At 32.2% G+C, this 21,333-nt stretch overlaps 2 protein-coding genes across 2 annotated transcripts; both read left to right on the plus strand.

Moving 5' to 3' along the window:
• Nucleotides 1–536: 536 nt before the first annotated feature.
• Nucleotides 537–12,147, plus strand: LOC140809954 (uncharacterized). Its single transcript, XM_073167740.1, has 13 exons — nt 537–691; nt 1,469–1,710; nt 1,804–1,930; nt 2,644–2,771; nt 2,859–2,928; nt 3,023–3,125; nt 3,716–3,833; nt 4,210–4,291; nt 4,937–4,998; nt 11,013–11,085; nt 11,169–11,249; nt 11,393–11,473; nt 11,889–12,147. Exons 2-13 carry the CDS (start codon nt 1,508–1,510, stop codon nt 12,051–12,053), a joined length of 1,293 nt encoding a protein of 430 aa, XP_073023841.1. The 5' UTR covers nt 537–691; nt 1,469–1,507; the 3' UTR covers nt 12,054–12,147.
• A 1,601-nt stretch (nt 12,148–13,748) lies between these two features.
• Nucleotides 13,749–19,449, plus strand: LOC140809953 (uncharacterized). Its single transcript, XM_073167738.1, has 3 exons — nt 13,749–13,989; nt 15,840–16,171; nt 16,852–19,449. The coding sequence occupies exons 1-3, from the start codon at nt 13,788–13,790 to the stop codon at nt 19,171–19,173; spliced, it is 2,856 nt and encodes a 951-aa protein (XP_073023839.1). The 5' UTR covers nt 13,749–13,787; the 3' UTR covers nt 19,174–19,449.
• The last annotated feature ends 1,884 nt before the right edge of the window (nt 19,450–21,333 follow it).

Consider the following 21,333-nt stretch of genomic DNA (forward strand, 5'->3'; position numbering starts at 1 on the left):
TCTATTAAATTCGAAACACCTTAATAATTAGTTGGTATTATGCAACATTTTTCTTGATATACCTGTAATTCACATAATAAGTTGTTAGAATCAATTGTTAAAATATAATACACTGTATTTACTATTTATGAATGTAAAATAATATAATAATAAATTATTATACAATTAATTTTAAATTACTTATATGTTGGTCTCAATATATTTACATAAATTTGATATTTGTATTAGATAAATTATAAGTCATATTTACATCCAAACGGGTTTACGTAACAATGATTTTTTAAATTAATTTACGTAAACGCATTGGGACGGATATATGACTTAAAATTAGAGTGAGTCTCATGTGAGACCGTCTCACGGATCATACTTTTTCATGGGTGATCTAAATAAAAGATCCGTCTCACAAATATGACCCGTGAGACCGTCTCACAAAAATTTTTGCCTACAATTTATCGATAAAAAAATATCGAATTTACGTAAATATATTAAAACGGACATAGAACTTATAATTTATCAAACCAAACACCTCCCCCGATTAAAACAAATGAAGGTATGTGCTGAGGCCTAACACCCAATTAATCAAGATATCATATACGACACTGCTGCTACGATAGGCGGAATGAAGATTGAAACTGGGTGGCCACTTGGTTTCTGGAGGCCGAGTCCTGCACAAAGCCTTCTCTTCTCCCATGTAATTCTCTATCCCTCGCTCTCTCAATTGATCGATGTCCTAAAAGAATAGAAGGATCAATTTTTGTGGGATTTTCTTCTGTTTTTATATCTGTCCTAAGTTATTTTCCCATGCAAGCAATGGATAAACATGACGGAGCTAGAGTTTTGGATAGTTTAATATAAACTATGATGTGGTTTAGTGAGTTTATCAATTAATTTAGTATGAAAAATGAAAATACTCAAAGTTATAAGGTTTTTTGGTGCGTTACAACACGATTACTTTTTTTTTTTTTTTTTTTTTTAATAAAGTGTAAAGAAGTTCATATATTGGTTCGTGGAGAAGCTTTAAATGAGAGGCGGATTGAAATTTTGGAACTTTATAACGGTATATGTTTGATGAAAAATGAGTGGGTGTACTGCCGTTCAGCAGTGGTGCTAGTTTCTGAGGTAGATATAGCTAGAAATTTTCTCGAGCAGCTCATTTAGTTAAGATCCAAAAGGCCCATAATTTTCCTTTTTATTAATTTTTGCGAACAAATGTTTGTTTGAATCACCTTAATTGTTTTGCACATCATTCATGTCATATTATCTTATCATCTATGAGGGAACCTTTGTTTGATGGGTTTAATAAGGTGATAAATGTGTACTGGTCTTGTATCATCATTTATTTGTCTATCTCAACAGCTTGTTCGTACCAACTAGATCAGCATTTATGCCATGTTACTTTCAAAAATCATCTTTACATGATCAGTGTTTCCATCCTGTTGTGTTATTTTTGTTTCTATCCAATGGATAGGTATAATAGGGAACAATCTGCAGTCCAGCAGTTGGGCAAATGATGAAGTATGCTGGGCATGCTTTGTTTGCTTCTGTATCTCCTTTTCATTCTGTTATCCCGAAAGGCCATGGCAGACTGTCACCAAAATTAATTTATGGAAATCCTTTAAAATTGAGGAAATTTGAGTGCTACTATCAGAAGCACATGTGCCATAAGGAGTCGATGATGGTTGCCTCCCGGTACCCTCCCCCTTGGTTTAGGTGAGTTTTTGAGTTTTGACTCCCTTTATCGTCAAAAGGTTTTGGACATAACATAAGTTTAAAATATATAACCTATTATTTTTTTATATTCAGTGTTGCTCCAATGATGGACTTCACAGACAATCACTATAGAACTTTGGCCCGCCTCATATCAAAACATGCATGGCTATACACCGAAATGATTGCTGCCCTGACAATTGTATACCAGAAGGGAAACTTGGTAAGGATATCTGTACATCGTTTCTGTTAGGTTTATTAGGAAAAAAATGCATGGTTTCTATTAATGCAGTTCTCAAAACAATGGAAAATTTTGAGTGCTGAGATTACTATGATCAAGATTATATAGATGGAGCTCCACCAAAATGTTTTTCTTCCGTCTCCTTTATCATGATACAGCAGGAGATGATGGAATATGCCTTAGCGCTTGAGGGACGCTTGAGGGATCGCAGAAAATTAATACAAAAAGACGATTAATTTCCCTCTTGTATTTTCATTTATTTTTGTGAGATATTTCATATTGTTTTTAAATATAAATTTACTAAAAAAAATTTGTTACAAGGATTTTCTTTCCTTAGATTTTCAAATCATGTCTTGGTCATCTTTCCAGCTGTTCTCTTTTAATTGGATTTCTCACTTCACTTTCTCATTTCTGTCTCTGAAATTTGTGTCGAAGAATCCAATTATAAAAGACACGTATTGTTATTGATGTAAATGTCTTTTATCTGTCAGTTTCCTTTCTTTGGGGGTTTGTTAGGATGTTTTTCCTTTTTCATAAATAATTCTAGGTATAATGTTATGTAGTATTAGCTTTTATCTTCATGAGTTAACAAAGGAGATTTTAATCTTTTGGTACACTCACTTCATGTTACCAGAGACACTGGTCCTTTTGGCTCAAAATTGTTCTGAATTAATTGATTTCTTTGTAATTACCAGGATAGATTCTTGGCATTTGGTCCAGAGCAGCATCCTATAGTGCTCCAGATTGGGGGAAATGACTTGGAGAACCTTGCTAAAGCGACTGAACTTGCAAATTCATATAGCTATGATGAGATCAATCTGAAGTTTGTTCCCTAGATCTTGGCTATTTGTTGGATATATTTTTTAACATTTATTTCTAAAAGTACTGAAATAAGATTTCATCCTAGCAGCTGTGGATGTCCAAGTCCAAAGGTAGCTGGAAAAGGGTGTTTTGGTGTGCGCCTTATGCTTGATCCAAAGGTATGGGTACAGGTGTTGAGATTGCCTGACGTTAAAAATTACAATTTATGGTAATGAGTTCTGATTTTAGTCACCTTTTCATTGTCAAGGAAAGTTTGTTGCTAATGCTATGTCAGTAATTTCTGCACATACGAACGTTCCAGTTAGTGTCAAATGCAGAATCGGCGTTGATGACAACGACTCATATAATGAACTTTGTAAGTTCCAACTCTACCTCTTTCGGCTGTTTTTCTTATTATTTAACTCAAACATTCCTCATAAAAGTGGTTATTCTCTTTAAAAGACTGGTATTGGCTAGATATTGAATGCACGGGTTGTTCAGCTGTGTTTCCTGAATAGATAGATATATTTGGATCCTGGCGCCATGCATAGCCTTCTTTCCTTCTTTTTTTTTTACTTTGCCTAATTTAAGGAAACAAACTTGTGCAAGTTCCTATAACTACTAACTGCATTCCTAGTGCTCCAAAAGGAGTGGATTGTCTGTCTAACCACGCCCTTCACGTCCTTCGTGCTGCTGAATCTATGCATACATGTCCACATTCATGCTGATTCCATGTTCTTGATCAGTCGATTTATCTGGACATTGGCTCTTATGCTGACTTAAATTGATTCCAAAAGGCTGCAAGATCACAATGTTTTCAGTTACTTTTGTTATGCCAGTTTTTTCATGTTATCAGTAGGGTTCATCTTAATTATCGTAATTAGTGATTTTCCGTTTTATTTAGGATCTTACTTTTGTGATTGTTAAATTTTGTCCAGCATAATTAACAATTCCCTTTCTGTGCAGGTGAGTTCATATATAAGGTCTCATCTCAGTCACCAACAAAACATTTCATAATACACTCTAGGAAGGCATTACTTAACGGAATCAGCGCCAAAGAAAATAGATCCATTCCTCCCTTGAAGTATGCATTCGTTTGTTTTCTTTTGTCCCCATTTTAAATACACATTTATATTTATCCGCATGTGTTCATCATCTCTTAGAATTCATTTAGCGCTATTGCTTCGTTTTTTCCTTTTTTAAAAAATTTTGAAGGTTGCTTGAAAGTATTTTTCCTTGATTGAGCACCAAAGAGGTGTCTCATAGATGCACCCAAGAGATGTTGTCTATCTGTAAGGGAATATCTCCTAGGAAATTATCAAAGAAATATAGCATCAAAGTCATTTCATTCACTTGAAGAATTCCAGAATTTCTTTTGATCCATGATCTTTGATAACCAAAAAGGATAATACAATCTGTTTTAGTTTGTTTTCTTAATCAGTTTGGATCAACTGATGCAGATATGAGTACTTCTATGCTCTTTTACGGGATTTTCCAGACCTGCAGTTTACTATCAACGGAGGCATAAATACCATTGATGAGGTAACTAAAAACCATATCCCATTATGATGAGTATGGTGTTTCGAAAATGATTTTTCACAGAGAAAACTATCCCCAATAGACCCCCTATGTTTTTGTTTTTAAAAATAATAATCTCCTATGTATTGAAATACATCGCAGATGGCTATTTAAAAAATTAAACATAGCGGGCCTTTAAAAAAGTTGCCCCTTTTCATAAACTTAATTGTCTTGTCATATTTAAGCAAGAGTTGGTTCTATATGCTAATCCTTATTTCTGCTGTGTGCATGCTTAACCTATAGATTTTCTTGTATTTTGCTTCACTTCTTTTCGTTTTATGAAATTCTTTTGTTCTGGATGATTGTTGTTCCCTTTTACTTGATTTTTGGAGGTAACAAAGATCATCAAAGTCTGGATTGATGATGGATCATCCACTTGATGAGAAACCAAATCATATGTTGAAATGTATCAAAGTATATTTGCATGCCTTCAATCAAACACGAATACCATGACACAAAACTCAGCTCACAGAAGAAAGATTTCAGTTTGACATGAGAAATTGAATTAACAATAATATCCTAATTGCTGACTCATTTCACTAATATTTCTGAATGGTTTTGATGCCACGTCTCCTACTTTTCTGTATAGATTGATATTTATACTTTTAGGTAAATGAAGCCCGAAGGGAAGGAGCTCATGGAGTCATGATTGGACGTGCAGCTTACCATAAGTACGTACTATATGAATCTATGAGTTCTTTATTTGTATGCTTTTTTTATATTTCCTGGCTGACCCAATTGCTCTTGATTAAATTAGCATATCTTTACATCCTTTATTTGCATATGAGTTGTTTAGTCTCTGTATTTAAGTTGCTGAGTCTAACCTTGTTTGATATGCTACCAGCTGCCTGTGACTTTACCTGAAAATACGAACTCTCCTTTAAGTTGAATATCTTCTCTAAAACTACCATCCTGGCTTGTGCAGAAATCATTCGATATGGGGCGAAAAAATGAAAAAAAATTGGTCTGGTAAAATTGAGCTGAATTACAATTGCAATTTGCAATACTACCAGTAAAGAATGGTTATGTGCAATTCTGAGCTTTTTCTTTATATATATATATATACTAGAAAAGTGCACGTGCGTTGCACGTGGAAACGATTTTATCTGAGATAAAATTAGTTGATAAATAAATAAAAATGAAAATTATATATTTTATAAATTCATATTAATTACATATATGAAATTTACATGTTTTCACATGTTTATTTTAAATAATTTACTTTTCGTTATATAATTTTTTTTTATTTCTGTGTACGTGTCGAGTTTTAATAACAAGTACGGATATCGTCCGATAAAACTTGATATACTACAAATCTACAATAAAAACAATTCTTTAATTAACTTGAACAAAAACTTGAATAAATTAATAAAATAAATTGAAATTAAAATAAAAGGATTAAACAAACACAATTTAAATTAAAATTAATAAACGACTGTTCGAATATCGGTTAATGTACATATCAATTCTTAAGCAATGCTTTTGAAGGAATTCATTATTTTGTCAATATACTATGTCAAATTATATTTAACTATTCAACAACATACAATAACCAAGTGTCTTTTTGTTATTTAATAATTGCAATTGCAACAATGAATGGTGGATTTCTCTAGCTTTCGTTTTTTAGTCTATGACTATCAGCATGTACTCAATCTCATATATTGTTAGGACCGGCTAGATATTTAGAGGGGGTGAATGAATGAATACCCTATTAAAACTTCGGTATGATTGGTTTGAGCTAACAAAATACAATCGCTTTATCTCAACTAAGTTGTCAGTTGAGTTACAAGTCAGCAAGGTAAAATAAATATATGTACAGAAAAAGAATTGTGCTCAAAGTTGAACCAAATGGATACTAACACGATAATCGGTAGATGCAGTTATCCCAATGCCAAAAAATTTCATGATGTTCAGTAGTTTTTCGTTGATGAAAATATTGTTAGACAACCAATCCAAGCTGATTTTGATGGAGAAAATGGAGAAGAAATGCAGATCCATTGGAGAATGCATAATCTATAGAGTACAAGCAACAATCAATAATCAATCAACATATTTCAGTCAATGAGACAGAAAATGAACAAAGAACTCAACGATTTAGAAAAAAGAGCAACATGGATGACACATCCTTTGGAGAATGCATAATCTGTAGAATACAAGCAACAATCAATAATCAATCAACATATTTCAGTTAATGAAACAGAAAATGAACAAAGATCTCAACGGTTTAGAAGAAGAGAAACATGGATGACAAATTATGAGGTAACTGGTAATAATCAAATTGATTAATTTGTTCATTTTGCTCTATTTTCATATTGTGATCCAGTAACTTTCTAAGAAGATGTCAAAGAATCAAAATATCAAAAGGAAATGGATGCTGAAATTACATCCATCGATAAAAATAAAACTTGAGAACTCATCGAACTTCCAAAAGGTCAAAAAACGATGTGTGAAGTAGATTTACAATATTAAATTGAAAGAAAATCGAAAGCCGACAAATTCAAGGCACCGTTGGTAGCAAAAGATTACAAACAAGAGTTTGGAGTCGGTTATAAAGAAATATTTGCTCAGTTGCAAGACATGATACGATCAGATTGGTAATTACCTTAGTAGCACAATATTCATGGTCTATATTTTATTTTGGCTGTGAAATCGGCATTCTTACATGGAGAATTGGAAGAACATATATGTATCCATCAACCTCTTTGTTATATTAAGTTGGAAATGAGAATAAAGTGTATAAATTGAAAAAAACTTTGTATGGGCTAAAGCAAGTCCCACGAGCTTAGTATAGTTCTTTTTTTCGCCCCCATGTTGTAAGGTAAGTTTTCAAAAAAGTCCATATGAGTATAAACTTTGTACAAAATTGAAGATGAAGGAAAAATCTCATTGTTTGTTTATATGTTAATGATCTTATATTCATTGAAAATGATAGTGTCATGTTTGAAAATTTTATGAAGTCCATGATGGTTGAGTTTGATATGTCGGATCTTGGCAAGATGCATTATTTTCTTGGTATGAAGTAGTCCAATCTACTTGTGAGATTTTTATTTCACAAAAGAAACATGTTCAAAAAGTTTTGTGCAAATTTAATATGAAGAAATGCAATTCTGCAAGTACTCCCGTAGAGTATAGTTTGAAGCTAACAAAAAGTTGTGAAGGAAAGAAGATTGACAACACATTTTACAAGCAAATTGTTGGAAGCTTAATGTATTTGACAGCAACAATGTCGAATATTATGTATTCTTTCATTCTCATAAGCAGATACGTTGAGAATCCTATAGAAATGCATTTTTAAGCTGTTAAGAGGATTTTACGATGCCTGCAATGAAAACAAGAACTTGGTATCTACTATAAGGAAGGAGAACAATCAGATTTGATGGATTTTTTTGTGATAGTGATTATGCAGAAGATCGAGATGATAGAAAAAAACTTAAGGATGATTTTTTTTCTTAGATCAAGCGGTTGTTCCATGCACTTCGAAGAAACAATCAATTGTTACTTTATCAACCACTGAAGCTAAATTTGTTGCATCAACTTCATGGAAGAAGCAAGCTCATTGATGTGAAATATCAATTGTGACCTCACAAATAATGAAACAATTGATCTCATATATTGTAGAAGGAAAACCAAGTAGCTGACATGTTTACCAAGTCCCTGAAACTGCCTGCATTTCATAAACTAAGGGAACTACTTGGTATTAACATACTACAAAACAAATTTGAGGGATTATATTCTTATTAAGCCGATGTTGACCTTATCGGTTTAAGGGAGAGATTATTGAATTGTTAAAAGTTTGTCGAAGTACTTAGTTATATGTCTTGTCAAATAAAGTCTGTTAGTCATTGTTTATTATTAACGTATTACAGAAAATAATTATCTTAGCATATTTGTTATTTCATGGTTTAGTGGTCAAATACTGTTGCTATTTTTATGGTTCTTTCTATATGAGTACTTGCCTATAAAAAGCTCATTGCTGAATAGATAAAATATATAACAGAAAATATAATTCTTCTCTTTGTTTGATTTATATTTTACTTAAGGATGATTTTTTTTCTTAGATCAAGCGGTTGTTCCATGCACTTCGAAGAAACAATCAATTGTTACTTTATCAACCACTGAAGCTAAATTTGTTGCATCAACTTCATGGAAGAAGCAAGCTCATTGATGTGAAATATCAATTGTGACCTCACAAATAATGAAACAATTGATCTCATATATTGTAGAAGGAAAACCAAGTAGCTGACATGTTTACCAAGTCCCTGAAACTGCCTGCATTTCATAAACTAAGGGAACTACTTGGTATTAACATACTACAAAACAAATTTGAGGGATTATATTCTTATTAAGCCGATGTTGACCTTATCGGTTTAAGGAAGAGATTATTGAATTGTTAAAAGTTTGTCGAAGTACTTAGTTATATGTCTTGTCAAATAAAGTCTGTTAGTCATTGTTTATTATTAACGTATTACAGAAAATAATTATCTTAGCATATTTGTTATTTCATGGTTTAGTGGTCAAATACTGTTGCTATTTTTATGGTTCTTTCTATATGTGTACTTGCCTATAAAAAGCTCATTGCTGAATAGATAAAATATATAACAGAAAATATAATTCTTCTCTTTGTTTGATTTATATTTTACTCTGTGAATCACTAACCACAAATCTATATGTTCATTTAACTTGAAGTTAAAAAAATACAGTTCGAACCATTTTTGCTTATAAAACGTATATGTTTATTTGGCTTGAAGTTTAAAAAATTAAGTTCGAACTATTTTTTGTTATGAAACATAGAAAATATATCGTACATATAAAAAATATTAATAGTAGTCTACTTTTTCATGTTAAAGAATGCATAATAAAAAAATATGTAAAAAATATTAATAGTATTCAACTTTTTATTTGAAATAATGCATAATTATGTATCAATTAAATAAATAAATAAACTAACTTATATTAAAAATATATCAGTTATTAACTAATAATGGGGAAAATAATGCATAATGATGTATCAATCTATAAATTAAATAAATTAACTTTATTTAACTTGAAGTTTAAAAAATTAAGTCCGAACATCTAGCTAAAAATTTATATGTTCATTTAACTTAAATTTAAAAAAATTAAGTCTGAACCACTAACAAAAAAATTATATGTTCATGTAACTTGAGGTTTAAAAAATAAAGTTTTTACCATTTTTGGTTATAAAACGTAAAAAATATATTGTAGGTTTAAAAAATATTAATAATAGTCCAATTTTTAATGTGAAATAATGCATAGTAAAATATATCAATTATTCAAATACAATAAATCACCAACATCTACAAATTTATTTAAGCTAAATTTTTAGATTGAAACCATATGTAAATCAAATATTAGATAACCAACAATGTATGGATGCGTATTATAGATAAATATGAATGGTATAATGACAAATGTATATATTTTAATTAACTTTAAGTTAAACATATTAATATGAATCATTTTTTGTTAAAAGAATAGAAATATATTGTAGGTTTAAATTAAATAATATTAAACTTCAAATTTATATGTTTATTTAACTTGAAGTTTTAAAAATAAAGTCTGAACTATTTTTGGTTATAAAACATATATGTTTATTTAACTTGAAGTTTTAAAAATGAAGTCCGAACCGCTAACAAAAAATTTATATGTTCATGTAACTTGAAGTTTAAAAAATTAAGTCTGAACCATTTTTGGTTATAAAACATAAAAAATATATTAAAATAATAGAAAATATATTGTAGGTTTAAAAAATACTAACCACAAATTTATATGTTAAATCAACTTGAAGTTTAAAAAATAAAGTTTGAACTATTTTAATTATAAAACATATATGTTTTTTAACTTGAATTTTAAAAAATTAAGTTCGAACCGCTAACCAAAAATTTATATGTTAATATAATTTGAAGTTTAGAAAATATTTGAAGTTTAAAAAATAAAAAATTAAGTCCGGACCGCTAAAAAATAGAAAATATATTGCAGGTTTAAAAAATATTAACCACAAATTTATATGTTCACTTAACTTGAAGTTTAAAAAATAAAGTTTGAAATATATTAGTTACAAAACATATATGTTTTTTTAACTTGAAGTTTAAAAAATTAAGTCCGAACCGATAACCAAAAATTTATATATTATTGTAACTTGAAGTTTAGAAAAATTAAGTCCGAATCATTTTTGATTATAAAGCTTAGAAAATATATTGATGTGAAATAATGCATAGTAAAATGTATTAATTAAACAAATTAGGTAATAGGTAATTAGATAAAAAAATTGAAAAGTCACCTAAATAAATAAATAAGACATTAATTAAGTAATAGTTGGAAAAGGGTAACCAAGTAAATTCACAATTGAAACTCATATATTTATAATAGTATTAGATTAGATTAGATTAGATATATATATATGTTGATGAGATGACAAGATCCAAGAACGTGTATGGAACCTGATCCTTCGATTTTGTGAATTTCAATGAATCTCCATTGGAAACAAACTTTGGCAAGTCATATTACAAAAAAGCGCATGAACAAGCTATCTGCGTTTTGTATTTTCAAAACTTTTATTGGAACCGTGGCTCTTTTCAGTATCCTAAACATCTAAAAAGCGTTGAGTTTATCTATTTCTTTTACTTTCTTCTACATGTCAACTCAAGGAAAAATTTATTTTTTACAGCCCCTGGAATCTCTTGGGACATGTTGACAGTGCAATATATGGTGCACCTGCTAGCGATTTAACTCGGCGACAAGTTGGTCAAATAAATTATGATTTACTTTTGATCTTGCTTAAATTCATATTTACATACCTGTATCTGGTCATTATTCTGTGTAGGTTCTTGAAAAGTACCGGTTGTATGGTGATTCAGTCTTGGGACTATATGGAACAAAGCCAAATCTTCGTGATGTTGTAAAAGTATAAAATAATCTTCTTCTCATTCATGTTATGCTAAAAAATTCTCAAGGAATCAAAATGAAGGCAACCGTTATGTTATTCTTTGGGATCATTGCCTGTCAAATTTGAGTCGTAATATTTAACGATACCTCAATCGCATGCAGCCTTTGCTTGGTTTTTTCCATTCAGCACCTGGTAATAGTCTATGGAAGCGCAAAGCTGATGCAGCTTTTCAGAACTGCACAGTAAGTCATCTCCTTTTCAAGATGTACCCAGCACAATTTTCAGAATTTATATTTTTAAATCGTATTAAATGGAACTATCAGAAATCCCGGGTTCTGTGGTCGAAGGTCGATAAGTTCAGAATTTGCCAATCTCATGTTTCAACTTAAAGTGAAGAAAACATATAGTCAGTTATGAGACAACTCCATAACCTTAATCCTAATATTTTCTCTAGGTTCTGAATATTGTTGTAAAAACATTTAAATTGTTTTAGAAAGAAACCGTGTATGTTCTATTATAAATTCGCCTTGTATTGGTTTCAATGTGGTTTCATAAACGGATAACAGGCCTTTGTTTTCTTGCTTCAGGATTGATAACATTTCCTTTTTCTAGTAGATTCCATCATCAAGTTTTATCATGTGTCTTTGAATCTTTCAGACAATAAAATCTTTTCTTGAAGAGACCCTGGTGGCAATTCCTGATGATGTATTGGATTCACCTCTTACCGAGGCTCCGCTTGTTTTTCCAGATGTGTTTGCTAAATCAAAGTCTCTGCTACCTCCTCCATACACAGTAAGAGAAGCAGAGCTGTTGTATGCCTAGTTTTCATGTATTTTTATCCCATTCCCTGAGTTCTGCACTCAAATCCCTTTCGGAAGTATATAATATTTCATTGAAATATCATTTGATTGATTTGTGTATTCCAGTGGAGGGGCGTAAGAGTTTACTGCACTTGCTTTGGATTAGAGTTAGTGCTATTGGCGTCAATTTTACCACGGGTGCAAACAAACATAATCGAGCCAATAAATTTTACCTTCACTTTGGCTTCGCTTAAATTGCAAATTCAAGCTTCGTTTCTTTAGTTTAAATTTGATCATCGAGCTCTATTAAGTGAAGCTCCAAGTACTTTTTTTGCATTAATAATTATTTAGGTCTCTAAATTCATTTTGATCTTTTCATTTAAGATGTGTCAAAAGACCTCATTGGGCACAAACCCCACCCCCTTAGTTTTTTTTTTAAAAAAATATTTCCGGATTTATTAATTAAGTTGAAATAAATTACAATGAAGACATGATTTCTCTGTAAATGGAGTAAAAAATTTGGACGATTTACCGAAGAGTCCCTTCGAAATTATTTACTATATTTTTTTTATATTATAAAATACCAGTGCCAAAGCAAAAAACTTCAATAAACAAAAAATGTGACTTCTAGGTTTTTAAACCTCACGAGGTATCTTCATCTACATTCATAGGTATATGAACAATACTTGATGATACGAAAATATCATTATAAAATATGATATAATTAAAATAGATGTTTTTTAAGGTAAATATTCTGATATAACATCTATTTTTTTTATTATTTAATCATATTTAAAATAGATGTTTTTTAAGGTAAATATTCTGATATAACATCTATTTTTATATTATTTATTTAAAATTATACTTTTCCGGAAAATTGTCTAAATAGATAAATCTATACCTATCTACATTAAATATAAATCGTTACTATTTGAATTAAATAAAAATAATTAAAATAATTGATCATCAAAAAATAATAATAATTAAAATAAACAACTTAGAGGGTAAGAGTGTGAGTTCAATCAAGGGAGATAAATAGCGAGCTATTCTTTTATTAGAATGTGGCGTTTTTCTTATATGTTGATTTTCATGATTATTAAACTCCGATACAAACTTCATCTAGGTATTTCACACGTGGTCATTCTGTTGCAGGTGTCTTATTTTGACGTTTTTTGGTCTTATGTCTTCTGGGTTTGAACTCTTAGGTTGTGTTTGGATTAATGAAATTTAAATCTATTGATTTCACAATCTTTGACTCGCTATGATAGATAAAATTCAAATGAATCAGTCCATGTCTAATTATGTAATTTCAACTTATTTCACAAAAATATTAGGTAATGTATATGGAACTGAAAATAAATACGAGAAAGAAACATAACTAAGGAGAATATACTGAATTTACTTGAGTAAATCATTTTTATTAATAATATCGTGAAAAATATCAATGAATAAAATAATCAATTTCAGAATAATACGAATAAATTTTACATGTATGTAATATATATTATAAATAATTTTAATAACAAGATACAAATTATAAAAATAAAGAGATTATATGAAACAAGAACTAAATAAAATTATAAGATAAAATATTTATTTTTAATGAAGCGACAGAATATTTCACATACATATATTACTTCTGTATTCGAAAAGCAAATGCTGCTTGCTAGTATTTTAAAAGCGTTAAAAACCGTATGCGATTCACCTAAAGCATATATATACAGACTATATAAAACACGACAATGCTCACTGGCAAATGCAAGCAGAAGAAAGAATGGTTATGGTTCCATGGAGCTTCGATGCGAATTGGACCATCGCTCACGGTTCTCTCGAAGGTTCTGTCACAGTCGAGTCTCCGGAGTACCTGATCGCCGAATCCGACGCTGATGATTCTGCGCCAAGCTCGCCACTTGTTCTCAAGCCTTCTCGCCTCGATTCTGGCCCTTGTGAAATTAAGAGTAATTTCCTCGTTCGCTTCTTCTATTATCTATCGATTTTCGGAATCTTTTAGTTTTTTTTACAGCTTTGTTTCTAGGGGATTTCATAGGGTTGTTGAATTTTGGTTGAGGGGGATTCATCGCATGGATTACTTTCCTGTGATATTTAATTTTGTTGCTCTGATTTTTTGGAAGCGATTTAAAGGTTGTGAGAAACTTTTAGCAAGCTAAGGATTTTCTCGAAAGTAGCACTGAGTAATCTAGCTTATGAATATTGCACCGGATGATTCCACTTGTTTTGACTATTGGATGAAAAATGGGGTTGGAGAGTGAAGAAAGGTTTCTAGGTAGAGACCACCAATCAGAATGCTACTTTGGACTGAAACGGAGAGACATCTATGTGAAACTTGATTTAATAATTAAAGTCAAGAATACCTTGCAACTCTTTTGAACCTGGAGGATGGTTTGCGTAATCATTATAATGATGATTAACTGAATATGGACTACTGGAATCGCGCTTGTAATCGTTTTTGCGAGATTCCTTGGATACCATGATGTTATTTATTGGCTATAATATCATTAATGCACTGAGTTCCTCTAGCAACGATAGGCAGTGCTTGATGCGTATATGCATAACATCTTCGTTAAAAATTATCTCCTGATAATATATCCAACCGCAAACCATGTTCCCCAATTCACTTCCAACAAATATGCACGTGAAAATTTAAATACTTAATATAAGAATATTTTAACAACCTGAAGTGGCACGATAACTAAAAATATTATAGTTCACATTTTAATGAGCTTTATTATAATTTGTGTATGACATAAAAATATATATAAATGAAAATTTAACTAATTGATGTTATAAAATTTCAATTTCGTTAGGCATCTTACATGTATGTTAATTTAATATGTTCAAGACCAGACATAAATCCAAGTTTAATGTTCACAACACCATTTGTTAACTGGAAAATAGATATGGAACAGACCAAGACATACACAATTTTAGTTGCGCAGAATATATCTTTTGTTACTTTTACTCATGAAAAGTTAAAATGCATAGTTGCTCAGAAGTTGGATATGCCGCTGTAATAGGCACAAAAGCCCGAATTAGGGCAAATAACGATCCAATCCAGCAGCCCGACAAGGAGGATAATAACCTGCTTCAGTCAAAGGATAACGATGAGAACAATTAAGGATGTTAGCCAGCTTCAGTTAAGGAATAAAGATTTCAATCAGCTTTCAGACTATTGGATTTTAGTTTCCTAATTTATTGTGCTTTCTTAATTTGTTTCATGATTGGTCGTTGGTTTCCTTATTAAAATAGTATCCTATTTGCATTTAAGTGAGAAAATAAATGAAATAAGATATCAAATAATATTCCAAATTCTTGAGCAACAAGATCGTGAGCTTCTCTCGAGAAAATGAGCCTCTAACTAACTTAATCCAAAATAAGTGGGAAAGGCAGAAAAAGCCACAAACAAATCAGCGAGCTTAACGATCAACCACTCAATCACCCTATAACTAGATCCTTTACCAAGGGTCATAACAGCTGCCTCCTTGCAGTAAATCGATCACCCACTTGGATGAGCTTAAAATACTGAAGAGCGAATGATGATATTAAGTTAAGCATGCTGTTCTTTTTCAGAAACCTGTGTCATGGAGCCCAGCTATTCTGTACTTTCTTATGATTATAACACTCTTGAAATGGCAATTTTTTGAACTTGTTTTCTATTCGATATGCGACAACATTTAGTATGCACACATTATTAAAACATTATATCGGTTTATACCATTCTCATCTTTACTGGTTAAATGAAATATTTTGTTGCAAAATTTCAGATGACTAACAATATCTGTGCTTGCAGTATGTTTTAGGAAAAAGCACGATCTTTGTCAAATTTATGTTCGAAGTACTGCTCGTGTATATGAGGTGTATTATTCATGTCCTCCTCAGATTAGCAATGAGTATCTGTGCACTGTTCGGTGCAATGCTGCTCAAAGAGATGAAATGTTACTCCAAACAACGGGCATTGAATATGTTTCCAAAGAACGTGGTGATTGTTTTGTGGGGGAACTGCCTGAAGATATCGTTACAGATGGGGGCAGTGGTGATGATGATTGGGTTAAGATTAAAGTTCCTGAGGTTGGGCGAAGTTCTTTGGAGAAGACTAACACTTTCAGGGTGAAAAAAGTACAGGTATCATGTTCTCATCCATATCCTTTCCTAGCCGTGACTGCATTACATTTTTCTGCCTTTGAAGAATCCAGTTTTCTTAAATTTTGACAGTGTTTGTCCTTCTGTGCATTAACAAAATGGAGATTGTTCTGAACTTTTCTTTCAAATGCTATTCAGATACATATCAATAGCACCACTTCTATAAAATTGTCAAATAAAATAATGATAGGCATCCGGGGTGTTGCAAGAGTCCACAAAAGCAAAAATTGATTTGTTTATCTTTATCAATTATGGGAAAAGACACAGATCTTTCATGTATATTCCTGAAACATTTATATTAAATGGTCAATAAAAAAAATACCATTCAGACAGGGTTATTCACTAAAAATGATCCATTTTTCACTAATTATTGTTTGATTGATTCTGTTGTCTTTTTCTAATTGTTTGTTCTTCGTTTGTACATTTCAACGTGATGTTATATTAACTTGCCAAAATTTGGTTATTTATATTCCTTCATTTAATCAACACTAAAATGCGCTGGTTTAACAATTTAGCTGTTTTGTCCTTTGAAAATATACTAGCTTTCCCCATTTTCATGCCACTTGCTCTATGTGCGTTAGAAGTTTCATGAGGACAGACAACGGTTCAATTTTGTGTGGCCTGCAAATTCAGTGTGTATTATATACCTTTATTATGTGTAGGATCTGTACGAGGCTACAGCACAAATTAGCGATGCAGAGCCTTGCTCATTGCTCACAATTCGATTCCTATCACTTCAGAATAAAAGCCATGTATATGTTGATGAAGTTTACATATTTGCTGATCTTGCGGAGTCAACTGATTCTGCGAATGAGGCAGTGGTCGCAGGCAGTTCGACTGGAAGTTCTCTAATGGCCATGCTCCTCCCTGCACTTCTGCAATCAACTAGATCGAGTATAGGTCCATGTGTAAAAGATAATCATGCCTCTGAGGATGTCCTTAAGGATGATAAAATGGAAATTGGATTGAGAAAAACTGATGGAATTGATGTTGAATGTTCAAAAAAACAAAGTGATCGACAGAATGGAAATGTGCTGAATGCAGCTCCAGCTATATCAGCTGAACTTCAACAACCCAGCTTATATCCAAATACTAATAAATCTATTGGGCCTATGATAAAAATGGATGTAGGATCAGCAGGAGAGCAAGTTGATCAACAATCTGTGAAGTTGCAAGAACTTGATAAGGATGCAGTTGAGTTCACTGAACCCCAGCAACCCACCCCAGTTCTAACTACAAAGCCTGTGTACGATAATGATTCACTACATTATCGCCTTGAAAGAGCGTTGGAACAGCTTATTTCTCGGGTGAGCAGAGTGGAAGATATTTGCTTAAGATTTGAAGAAAAAATGCTGAGGCCCATGGAGACCATGGAGTCAAGGATTCAACATTTAGAGACTCAACTTCAAAAACTTACTGGGAATTCTTTCTGTTGTGAACTGCCTCATTGCACTAGAATATCTGCTCCTGCATTTTCCTGTAGCAAGCCCGACTCTAAGTCATTCTACAAGGGATGTGACTGTCCACTAGGTGTTGCCTCTGAGACTCAACTTCAAAAACTTGCTGGGAATTCTTCCTGTTGTCAACCGCCACGCTGCACTAGAATATCTGCTCCTGCATTTTCCTGCAGTGAGTCTGACTCTAAGTCACTCTACGAGCCAAGTGACTGTCCACCAGGTGTTGCCTCAGACTCTGAAAAGAAGGTTTTTCTATGTGAAGACACATCTAGTTTATTCTCTACTGCAAATTTTCGTCCAAGTCTTGTGGTCAGCGCTCCTGAGTTTTCGTGTAGTGAAGATGATGATGATACTCATTGTACAAAACCAACAGAAACCTTGTTAAGTAGTGAAGATGATGATGATACTCATTGTATAAAACCAAGAGAAACCTTGTCAATTGATGATGCGCTAGCTGCAGCTCTTTCTGGATTTATATCCGCTGCTAAAACTAATCCTTCTGATCATATTCAGACGATATCAGGCTCCTCCAGTTTGGTAGATGGAAAAATAGAACTGTGCAGTATGGATGAATCTTGTCAAAAGAAAGCTCAAGTCCTGTCTGCAGAAAATTACGGAAGAGAACCTTCAGTATCTACTCAAATTTATTCAATTATGATTCCTGATTTTACTTCAGTGGAAAATGGTGACGATGGGCATCTAAATTATGGCCACTCTTCTTCAGATCCTGCAACTGTATATGAAAATAAGGACGACCATGATTTTGGGATGATTCCTTCTAGCATTCAAAGCAAAAAATTCTGTGATGTTCATGAAAACAAGAATATGGATGACTTTGGGTTAACATGGAATGAGAGTTCTGTTGTTTCTACTAGCATAGACAGAACATGCATTCTTAATGTGCACTCAAGTGACTCCGTCAAAATATTTGAATCTAACACTGTGGACAGCTCTTGTGAAAGGGTTGTCAGTTGTGATTGTACAGAAGCAGGACACTTGGTGGGAACATGCAGTTACCAAATTTATTTGGAAACGAACCCAAGAGAAGCAAATACTGATGGTCTTGATGATCAGGAGACTACAAAAAAGGTGCTAGGGCTTGATTCTGGGTGTAAATCTGTTGTTCCAGAAAGGTATGTTGCAGTAGAAGAGTCCTTCAAAGATGACACACCTGATAATCTTGAATCTTCATGTGCTTCCACCGTGGATTATGAGTTTCCCATTTTGGATGTGGAATTCACTTTTGATGACTACACCAGTACCAGATCGCCCCTAGAAGCTCTTTTAGATGGCTTAGAAGAGTTGAATACTGAAGCCCATTCAATTCATGATAGAGCTGATGATGATGGGAATGCTGAGCAAATTATTGTTGAAATCATGGACGGCAATGAAACAGCTGATCTTTTGCCAAGTAACTCACTTGTGGTGGACCTGGCAGTTTCCTCTGAAGATGGGTCTTTAAATTCCGAGGGTCTGGATACCGTCTCATCTCACATCAACCAAGAGGTGATTGTAAGTCTGATTTGATACTTCAAGTCTCTTGTTTGAATTGCATATAGTTCCTTGGAGGTACACTTGTGTATAGAATTTTACTGACACATAATTCTCCCGTTTTCTGCTAAAGAATTGTGCTTCTTGGGATCTTGTTCACGGGCTAACTGCTCTTGCGTTCTTAATGTCATTTAGTTTTTAACTGTAGAAAGTTTGTGCAAAAGTTATTTCAAGCTTCCTAATTCCTTCAAAACTTGTGGATGATGCATCAATGCAACTTCTTATGTGGATTAGCCGGTCTTTTTCATTGGTTGTACTTGGCTGTGGATTAGTTGGTCTTTTTCATTGGTTGTACTTGGCTTTTAATGGATTGTTTCCTTTTTCTAGCTGCGTGATTTCAATGTGCTCCTTACGCTACAGTCGTCTTTTATGTTTCCTCTTTATTGGTTTTCTGTGGAACCCTTTTTGGCATATGCCTTCCAGCCAATATCTTACCACCACGGCCATTGCCGGTCGATTGGAAATCGATGATGAATTCTATTCGCCTAGTGTTGTTTGGTAACGTCTCACGTCTTATTATACTTGAATTCTAGTCGAAATTCTACTGTAAAAAAATAAAAATAAAAAATAGACGGGTGCAAATATATATATATATATATATATATATATATATATATATATATATATATGTGGACGTGGTGATCAATACTATCTTTCGCTGGCATCCCATTTGATTCTCTAGAATTCTCATGGAGGGTTCAATAAATTTCATTCTTGACAGTTGGTCCAATTATGGTGATGCTTCGAAGACTGTTAAAAAAGACACAAGTCTAAGCACAAATCACATCTTTTAATTGGAAAAAGATATTTTTAATTTTCATGTATATTTAAAAAAAAAAAAATCAACGATAAGTCCATGTATCTCCTGACGTGTATAAAAAGTAATAAAATAAATGCGTTGATTTTAAAAATTATAAACACTATTATGAAGTTTGTATTTATTTTATATTTTAAAGATATCTTCAGTCCATTTGGCTGGAGAAGTCAATGAGCTAAGGCATTTTTTTAAAAAATAAAATATATTTTTTTTAGAAAGTATATTGTTCGGTTTCAAAAATTGTTTAAAAAATCAATTAAAAATGTTGTTTAAAATATAGAATTTTTGGTTTGGTGGGATTCCACTTGTCTGCTGCCTTCGAGCGATACACTGATTTATCTCGTCCAGTTGTGTTTTGGCTTGGACATTCTCTGTGTATTGATTTTGAACAGCCAAGCCTTGAAAATACTATTTACAGAATATGTTGTAAAATATGAAGAATATCTAGCCACGCAACCTGCAACGATTGACGGAGAAAATTCTGAACCCTCATCGAAGAAACGTGGAGCTAAGGAAGAGTTCCCAATGATGTAAAATGAAACACCTCACTCCCATGACAATTAAATTAAAAAAAAAAAACATACGCGGAAGCATTTGAAATTACACGGGAAAGAACAATAAACTATTTACATCATAAACATTTTCAAAATCATCATCAACATATCTTTGGTTCATTTACAAAATACAAGATACTAAAATTTTTAATGTTTCACCATGCCAAAATAAAATCAAAAGCCAACACAAACCTTTTATTTCATTCATTCATCCAAACTACATGACATTTTAAAATTTTACATATGTTCACTCCACCACAATTCAAAATGACAAAACCAAAAAGTCTTTCCCTTGGTCTCTTATATGACTTCTCCCGCCTCGAATAATCTATTTCAGTCCTTTTTATCACCTGCATCACATGATATTAACTGGAATGAGATAAAACTCAGTAAGCAGAAAGCTATACATAAGAAGTACTATACATGGCTAGGCTTGAAACATGGCTATAGCAATGACATTATGGCAATGACAATAAAGAATGAATCATAAGTCTCAAATTAATGTAAAGGGTCTCTCATGTCATGAATTAAAGGAAGGAAATGACAGTTCTGTGACATGTGACCTGTGGCAATTATCTCTTTGATATAAATATCAAAACTGTGAGAGATACTTCATAATCATGTGATTGGCCAATGACACGCATGTAATAACTATCATTCCTTGGCTTTGATCATGGGAAATTTCATTGAAGCAATTCAACAAATACTTGGTAAGCAACAATAGAGTATTAGCTCCTTATCAATGAATTCAATGATATTCTTGGC

This window comes from Primulina eburnea, chromosome 13, assembly GCF_022965805.1.
Source record: "Primulina eburnea isolate SZY01 chromosome 13, ASM2296580v1, whole genome shotgun sequence".
NCBI classification, from domain to species: Eukaryota; Viridiplantae; Streptophyta; class Magnoliopsida; order Lamiales; family Gesneriaceae; genus Primulina; species Primulina eburnea.

Bases quoted from the DNA above. Each gene is read 5' to 3' on its own strand.
- LOC140809954 (XM_073167740.1), top strand. From the start codon at position 1,508: ATGATGAAGTATGCTGGGCATGCTTTGTTTGCTTCTGTATCTCCTTTT. The intron at 1,711-1,803 runs GTGAGTTTTTGA...TTTTATATTCAG, and splicing joins TACCCTCCCCCTTGGTTTAG to TGTTGCTCCAATGATGGACT. The intron at 11,250-11,392 runs GTATAAAATAAT...AATCGCATGCAG, and splicing joins ATCTTCGTGATGTTGTAAAA to CCTTTGCTTGGTTTTTTCCA.
- LOC140809953 (XM_073167738.1), top strand. From the start codon at position 13,788: ATGCAAGCAGAAGAAAGAATGGTTATGGTTCCATGGAGCTTCGATGCG. The intron at 13,990-15,839 runs GTAATTTCCTCG...CTGTGCTTGCAG, and splicing joins TGGCCCTTGTGAAATTAAGA to TATGTTTTAGGAAAAAGCAC. The intron at 16,172-16,851 runs GTATCATGTTCT...TATTATGTGTAG, and splicing joins TCAGGGTGAAAAAAGTACAG to GATCTGTACGAGGCTACAGC.